The 8,426-nt window shown below is 39.2% G+C and overlaps 1 protein-coding gene across 1 annotated transcript; it reads left to right on the top strand.

The window, feature by feature from the left end:
• The first annotated feature begins 4,582 nt into the window (after positions 1-4,582).
• Positions 4,583-7,978, top strand: LOC141626457 (uncharacterized). Its single transcript, XM_074440257.1, has 5 exons — positions 4,583-5,092; positions 6,047-6,202; positions 6,971-7,103; positions 7,219-7,258; positions 7,530-7,978. Exons 1-5 carry the CDS (start codon positions 5,078-5,080, stop codon positions 7,615-7,617), a joined length of 432 nt encoding a protein of 143 aa, XP_074296358.1. The 5' UTR covers positions 4,583-5,077; the 3' UTR covers positions 7,618-7,978.
• The last annotated feature ends 448 nt before the right edge of the window (positions 7,979-8,426 follow it).

Genomic DNA, 8,426 nt, shown 5'->3' with positions numbered 1-8,426 from the left:
GAGACCGTCTTAAGACGGATTTTTAAACATGAAACAAGACGGAATTCACCCATACAAATGACCCAATTCATACATGTATATTCACTTAAGACGGAAGCAAGTAAATTGGCTCAAATCAACACAAGAATCACGCCCAAAACAGTCCACAAAGTCGCCCAAACACAACTCTAACACACGCCTAAACAACCTTCTTTGAAACCGTTTTAAGACGAATTTTTGAGCATGAAAAAGATGGAAATTCTCACATACAATCAACCCAATTTATACATGTATATACACTTGAGACGGAAGCAAGAAAATTGGCTCAAATAAACAACAATAAGTCGACCAAAACAGCCCATAAACACGGCTCTACCACACGGTCCAAAGGCTATTGTGAAACCGTCTTAAGACGAAATTTTGAGCATGAAAAATATAATATCCATCCAAATAAATTACCCAATTCATATATCCACTTCACCATGAAGCTAAAGGTACCATCTTTTCTCAAATAGTCAAGTAAAACTTGTATAAAACCGTCTTAAACTAACACAACATGAACAATTCATAAAGACTAACAATTCATATAACCAAAGAACAATTCACAACATACAACACACAAATTGACATAATACCAAGTAACCCATCACCGTTACCTCGCTAGCTCTTCAATGAACACACTTCCGGCTCAAAACCACTTCGGGTTATCCAAGCTTGCACCCAAACACTAAGACACGCGAAACTAGTCAAAAACCGAGCCTTAAGGCGGATGGAAGCCATGAGAGAGGGAGAAAGGGGGTGTCTTTCTTACCTAGAAAGATGGAGGGCGAGGAGAGGAAGAAATTGGCGCGAAAAGCACTTGATTTGGTTGAGAAACGAGTTAGTTATGGAGATTTTGGTGAAATGGTGGAAATTGTAACAATGGAGGTGGTGAAAAAGATGAAGGTTGCTGAAATTTTGGTGAGAAAAGGAGATGGTAGGGTTTTAGATTATGAGTTAGGTGTAGAGAAAAAGATAAGAGAAAGGCTCATTGGTCATCCTAGGCCCAAAACTTAAATTGATTTTTCACTAAAATACGTCTCAGAACTACTACAAATTTAAGACGTATATTTTTATCAACATTAATATTAATACATGTAAAGCAACATTTTTATAAAAATGGGTTTAAAATATAAATAAAATAATAAAATGGCTAATTAAATTATAAATGCCAAAACGGAAAATTCGCGGGTGTTATACTAACGCCTTTAATATTGTTGTTATCTAGCTTGTTTATTCATCGCTTACCTTGGTTTCGACCTTAGTTAAAATCAATGTCCATGTATTTGGCTCCCAACTGACTAAGAACCGGCCGACCTTCTTACCTTACTAAGTAAATAGTTAGGTATAGAGTTTACAAGGCTATGACGACAAAAAACCTACATCAACTATTCTAGAGCTGTACTATCAAATAAGTTTTTTTAGGAAGTGCTAATAAATGAAAATCCCTTTCTACCTTTAAACTTTTAATGCTTCTTGCTTGCTTTCAATAATCATATTGCTTACTTTTATATTTTCATGTGTCGGCTGTTAACGATTAGAATTACCGACACACAATCCAAAAACTCGAAAACCGTGCTAGTGAGCGATCGCCCACCTGTAGGTGGCAATCATTGACACGATCTGAAAACATGACACGGGCCCGATACGAAGTTAGCGGGTTCAGATTAAGACGTTGTGACCCATTAAATAAATGAGTTGACACGAACATGATACAAAACTTAAATGGGCCAGATTAACATAAGGGTTAAGCTCTTTTAACACGAACCCGACACGAAGTAAGAAAGTACGGTAGATGAAATTAACGGACTGTGACACATCATGTCATGATCTTGATCGACGGGATTTTTTTGTGTCACAGGATGTGAATTTTTATGAAGGTTGGTTCCCTTTTATTGCCGGGTCTGACTCGGGTTCGACTCCAACTGAGTGTCCTGTTTCTCAAATCTCTCAAAGTTCGGATGATTATGTAATTGATTGGGAGGAGCCTGATGTTGATAGTGGCTCACCCTCCACTGAGGCCAACACCCCGGATGATCAACCTACTCATCCGTCCCCCTCGAGTGATTCTGATAGGGAGGCGGATACTCCTCCCCCTATTTTGGGTCGTGGACAACGTACCAAGTTCCCGTCTACGTCCCTTCATGATTATGTCGTTGACATTACGGGTGAAGATAGTAGTCCATCTAGTGCTTCCAACCTATGCGTGTCATCGCCACTCTCAGGTACGCCGTATCCCCTTTGTTATTATCTTACATGTAATAAGTTTTCGCCGCCCTATCGATCTTACTTGGCAGCTTTGATGACACACACGGAGCCTCGTAACTTTAAAGAGGCCGTGAAGAGTGATGGATGGCGAAAGGCCGTGCAAGCTGAAATACAAGCTCTTGTTGATGATGGGACATGGACCATGGAACCGCTTCCTCCGGGTAAGAAAGCTCTCGGGAGTAAATGGTTGTACAAAATTAAATACAAGTTTGATTCTACTATTGAAAGCTTGAAGGCCCGCTTAGTTGTGTTCGGTAATCATCAGACAGAAGGGGTGGATTATGATGAGACGTTTGCTCCCGTTGCTAAAATGGCCACTGTCTGTACATTTCTAGCTGTGGCCGCAACAAAGAATTGGTACCTCCATCAAATGGATGTTCATAATGCCTTCCTCCATGGTGATTTGGAAGAGGATATGTATATGCGTTTGCCTCCTGGATTCCAGTCTCCAGTTCCTGGTCTAGTATGTCACTTGAAAAAATCGTTATATGGTCTCAAGCAAGCGCCTCGATGTTGGTTTGCTAAACTTGGCCTTGCCTTAAAGCGGTATGGTTTTTTACAAAGCTACGCTGATTATTCTTTATTCACGTATGTTAAAGGTTCGGTTTGCCTAAATGTTTTAGTGTACGTGGATGATTTAATTGTTTCTGGGAATGACTTGCTTGCCCTTGTCACTTTCAAAGAATATTTGAACTCCTGTTTTCTTATGAAGGATTTGGGTGAATTGAAGTATTTTTTAGGCCTTGAGGTGGCACGCAATTCGGATGGGATTTTTCTGTGTCAACGTAAATACACCCTTGATATTATCTCGGAGGTCGGTCTCCTTGGTTGTAAGCCAGCTCCTACGCCCCTCGAGCAACATCATCAGCTCGGGTGCTCTGGGAGTAAGCTACTTGATAATCCTGAATCATACCGTCGTCTAGTGGGTCGCTTGGTATACCTCGCTGTCACTCGTACGGATCTCTCCTACGCGGTCCATATCTTATCCCAGTTCATGAGTGCCCCTCGACATGATCACTGGAATGCTGCACTCCGCACTGTTCGGTACTTGAAAGGCACACCCGGACAAGGTATTCTTCTAAATTCTCGTTCCGACTTGACACTTTCTGGTTAGTGTGATTTCGACTGGGCTGCTTGTCCAGTCACTTGTCGTTCTCTTACAGGATGGCTAGTATTTTTGGGTTCTTCACCTGTCTCGTGGAAGACCAAAAAGCAACCCACTGTCTCACTTTCGTCAGCCGAAGCAGAATATCGCTCTCTGAAGGCAATTACATGTGAGATTAAATGGCTCAAGGGCCTATTGAAAGATTTGGGCGTAGCTCATCCTTCCCCTGTGTCGGTCTCGAGTGATAGTACTTCCCGTTACACACGCTTTTACGTGTCACATTTTGAGTTAAATTTATTTGCATATACCACCGACTTGGGAATGAAGGATCATTAAAATCACTTATTGAAAAGTGGTTGATGAGTCAGGTTTTGACCCTAAAATAACGGGTCATTTTTGGTCACGGGTCAAAGATTTACGAGTCTTTGACCCAAACAAAACGGGTCAAGTCAAGTTTTGATAGGTCTAGATGTGACCATGAGTATTGGACATTGACGTGTTTTGTGAAACGAAAGAAAAATGAACCGTATTTTCTTTTTTAAAGAGTAAGTTTTCCTTAAGGCGGTTTTACACTTATATAATTACATAATGGATCGAAACACAACCCAATTATTGGGTAAAAATTATTACTAAAAAGTCTCATTTTATGATAAATTTGTGTAAAACTGCCTTATATAAGTATTATTGTTTTCTTTAATTAAAAGTTTAATTTTAGACCTTTCACGTTAACAACTAGTCTCACTATAGACGAATATCTCCGTCTAAAGTGAAAGACGGGTCAAATATGATTAAAGTGATGATATTTTTGGACCCCACCAAACAACTTGTTATTTGTCTTATACTTAAATTGGGTAAATATTTAGTCTGTCTTTTAACTATAGACGAATATCTCTATATCACTTTAACTATTTATTATAACTACACGCCCTACACGTGTACTATACATGTTTAGACTTTAGAGGTTGATGGCAATTTTGACGGAAATTGTCACGGAGTTTACTTGGGGTCCTTATAACTAACTAGATAATATTGAGGTCCTTAAGGGTGTGTTTGGATAGCAAAAGTGGAGGGAAAGGAAGGGGAGGGAGAAGGAGGGAAGAGAAAGGGATGGAAGGGAAGAGGAGGGAGAATGGAGGAGATTATTTTCCCTCCAAATCCTGCCTTTGTTGGAGAGGAAATAATTTGGCTTAAAGGAGGGAAATGGAGGGATCCATTTTCCCTCCTCTCAAAATCCCTTCACCTCCATTTTGCTAACCAAACAAAGGATTTATCATTCCTCCTTTTTCCTCCCTTCCTTTCCCTCCAAATCCTCCTATCCAAACACGCCCAAAACCTTCACAAGGGTAAATTTTAGATCTTTCTATCATGGTTTACTTCTACAAAAACAGTATAAATATCAACTTCCCAAATGAACCAAAAAGCAAGTCGTTGATGTATTAGGACTTGGAGGAGGAGGCGCATGGTGGGCCCGACACCCATTCAACGATCTCCGTTGGCGAATTAAGAAAAACCGCAAACACCGCCAATCCTCCTTTTCGGAATCCTCGACCAATTCCGTCAGTCGAACCGGCTTCCAGTTCCCAATTAAGCCGGCATTGACCGCCGGTTCACTCACCTTTGCTGGTGACTCCATTGCCCAGCTCCATCATTGTTGGAATACTCTTGACATTTTGCCCACCAACTCCGATGACTATAAACAAGGTTTTTTCTTATCTTTTCTTAGCCTTTACACTATATATTTTAATAAAAGGTAAACAAATAATTTTGGAGCGAGGGATTATATATTTCATTGCGTTACTAGTGTACCCTGGAATTGTCAATGTTATGCCTAGGCTTCTTTAAACATCAAATTTTGGTTGCGGCACTTCTTATAGTTGTGTGCTTGATGATTATTTCATACTCCCTCCGTGCTGGTCATTTGTTTACCTATTTCATTTTGGGTGTTCGGTCAATTATTTAGCTTTCTATTTTAGTACTCCATACTTTTAATAGGCAACTTGATCCTTCACACACAATTTGGTCCAAGTCCTCGAAAAACTGTGTGATTCGTCGATTATGAAATTGAGTGGAGCTGTGCTTGCACAAGCATTGGTGTATCATTGTAAAAAAACTCTTGACTTACCACCAAATGATCCACAAAGACGAACAATGGTACCTAAAACCATAGGCAATACACAAAGTAACTAAAAGCATAATACTAACAGGAGAAATTCCTGCCAGCCTTTACGACTCAAGCATTCTTGGGCTACAACAGGTTTGTCAATATCAGGCAAACACAAAGTACCTATGAAAAGATCATTTTAACAGTTCAACTTCATGGAGAGCAACATGAAGCATTTTATTTGACCGCGTGTGTAAATATCAGCTGTCATCTGTTCACTTGTAATGCTATTGAGATAAATTAGTTTGTGTCATCAACTCATGATTAGCATCCCAACTTTAAACGTAACTGGTACAGTACAAGACAACGACGGACATACATTTTCACAATTCTGGCTGTATAATAGCCAATGTAGAGTTTCTTTTGAAACCATTCATGCCACGACCTTGATTATTGGCTGAAACTTGCTACAATTATTTTGTTGTTATTTCAATGTAGGATGCACTGTATTTGATGTACCACGCTGCTATTTTCACTGAACTTTGTGGTTTCAGGATTTAGTTGCGACTCTTCTATCTGGTCATGATTGGCTACGATCACTTCGAATGACTTCCTACGGGTTTCTGTTTTATGGTCCTGGGTCTTATCTGTGGTATCAAACTCTAGAGCGTTATTTTCCTCAACCAACGTTTACGAACCTATTGGTAAAGGTACGATATCTTTAGCCATGCCATTGTATCTTACTGTACCATCCTCTTTTCCTTTTTCTCGGTTTTGTTTTTGTGTATTGGAAGTGATGAGTAATCGGTGGTGGACGCTGACATCTCCTCTTAGTGTTTTGCTGCAATATGTAAGATAGTGCCAATACTAGATCGAGAATTCTGGTTATTGTATAGTTGGATTCAGCTTCTCCGTTTGAACAAGCTCTTGAATATTATTCTCTTTATAGATAAGATTACTGATGATAGCTTTAGAGCTTAATCTTCTAGCTCTCCTTTTCTACATTGATGTTCTCAATTTATTTGAGCTTGTTGGTGTATGGGGGAGTATAGGAAGTAGAGTGGAGATTAGTTGTTAGTTTGTTTAGTTGATTAGTTGAAGGTTAGTTGAAGGAATTTGTTGTGTATTGATTGTTTGTAAATTTTTTGGATACATCAAAATGGGAGGGGAGGACCTCTATTTATAGTGCTCCTCTTTCTCTTACATTCTTGGAATTCTCTAGAATAGAGCATTCTAGGGTGACCTAGACTTGTAAGCCTCTAGGCGTTCTATACATACAAGATATCTCTAGAAGGTTCTAGACTTCTCTACACACATCTAAACCATTCATGATCCTTCTAGAGTATTCTAGACTATTCTAGTAGCTTCTACATTATTCTAGAGCATTCCGGATACTTCTAGAATATTCCGAAAACTTCTAAACCATTCTAGAAAAGTCTCACACTTTAACAGAGCTTTGACAATGGAATAATTCTCAGGTCTTGTTGAATCAAATAATCCTTGGTCCAGCAGTTATAGCGGTTGTTTTCGGATGGAACAACTTATGGAAAGGGAAAGCATCTGAACTTCCAGGGAAATATCAGAAGGATGCACTTCCTGCCCTGCTCATTGGTAACTTTTCGGTGACCTATATGACTATATGTTGTTTTATTTTTGAGCAAATATAAAATATTCTTGATCTCACATTCTATTTTATCTGCGCGTAATTTCCTTACCTGTTTTGCAGGATTTAGATTCTGGGTTCCCTACAGTTTGTTGAATTTTTGGTAATGCTGCTTCCTCTAGTTTGCACAATTTTTTATATTTGTTATGGCAATGTTGCGAAATCCACAGAAACTTTGTGCGCATTGATACCCTGTTGGTTGAAAAAACACTTGGCGTCAGATTCCAAATTACATACACTGTTTTATAGCTCTGGTGAATGCGTAGCTGTTATCGTATTTACTGCAGAATAATGCTCTCAGAATTAAATATTGTTGTTGTTTTTCTCCCTCACACTCAGTTAGTCTAAAAGTATAATTCCGTTGTGGGTTATAGGTTCATCCCTCTTCAAGCACGGGTGGCGTTCATGTCACTGGGTTCAATCTTCTGGAATTTCATCCTATCGTCGACCATGAGCAAGTAAACCCATAAAGAAGGTCATGATCTATTCGTCTAAACCGATAATCATGCAATGGGGTCAAATTCTTGAAAAAGTGCAGCCCTAGAAATATGTATCACCAATTCACCATTAGCCTTTGCTTAGATTGTTGAACGTTTGCGCATGCTTCTTTTGTTTATGTTGACGTCCCCCGTTTTTTCTTTTAAATGGCTAGAAATAAACAGAGGAAGTTTTTGTAATAAAATGTTTAGAAAAGTTAAATCTAGTCTTCGGTGAGTGAGACTAAGTTTAGTTTTGTACTGGGGATATACTTCTGTAGCCATGAGCAACGAGGACATTGTTTTCCTGAATGTTTTGATTAAGAGGAATTTGCTACTTTGTGGTATTTAACGTCTCTATCTTAATCGGGTCAGATTTAGATGGTGGACTGAAATGCATAGAAAGCATTGAACTGTAGAATGATTCCTCAGGAACTTCATTACTAATAGGTCTATAATACGGGTCTGTACCAGGCCCGTCTCTATGTTATTTTGTATTGGGCTGTGAGCCTAACCCTAATATGTATTATCTATATATTTTGGAATGAGAATAAGGAAGACAGATTGTCGATTCATTCGTTTAGCATGGTATTAGAGCATCCTATATCAAAATTAAAATCCTAAAAACAAAAACCCTAGCCGTCACCATGACGAACGGTGATGGCGGCTCCGGGTCAAAAATCGACCCCTCTTCCCCGTATTACCTTGGTCCTCAAGATAAACCCGGTGACTCTATCACCCACATACGTCTTACTCTAGATAATTTTGATGAATGGGCACACGAAAGTCGAGTTG

The sequence above is a fragment of the Silene latifolia genome, chromosome Y, assembly GCF_048544455.1.
Source record: "Silene latifolia isolate original U9 population chromosome Y, ASM4854445v1, whole genome shotgun sequence".
NCBI lineage: Eukaryota > Viridiplantae > Streptophyta > Magnoliopsida > Caryophyllales > Caryophyllaceae > Silene > Silene latifolia.
Note: the sequence above shows the minus strand (reverse complement) of the source record. Positions and strands in the feature narration are given on the sequence as shown.

Bases quoted from the DNA above. Each gene is read 5' to 3' on its own strand.
- LOC141626457 (XM_074440257.1), top strand. The intron at 6,203-6,970 runs GTACGATATCTT...AATAATTCTCAG, and splicing joins TTACGAACCTATTGGTAAAG to GTCTTGTTGAATCAAATAAT. The intron at 7,259-7,529 runs GTAATGCTGCTT...TGTGGGTTATAG, and splicing joins TACAGTTTGTTGAATTTTTG to GTTCATCCCTCTTCAAGCAC.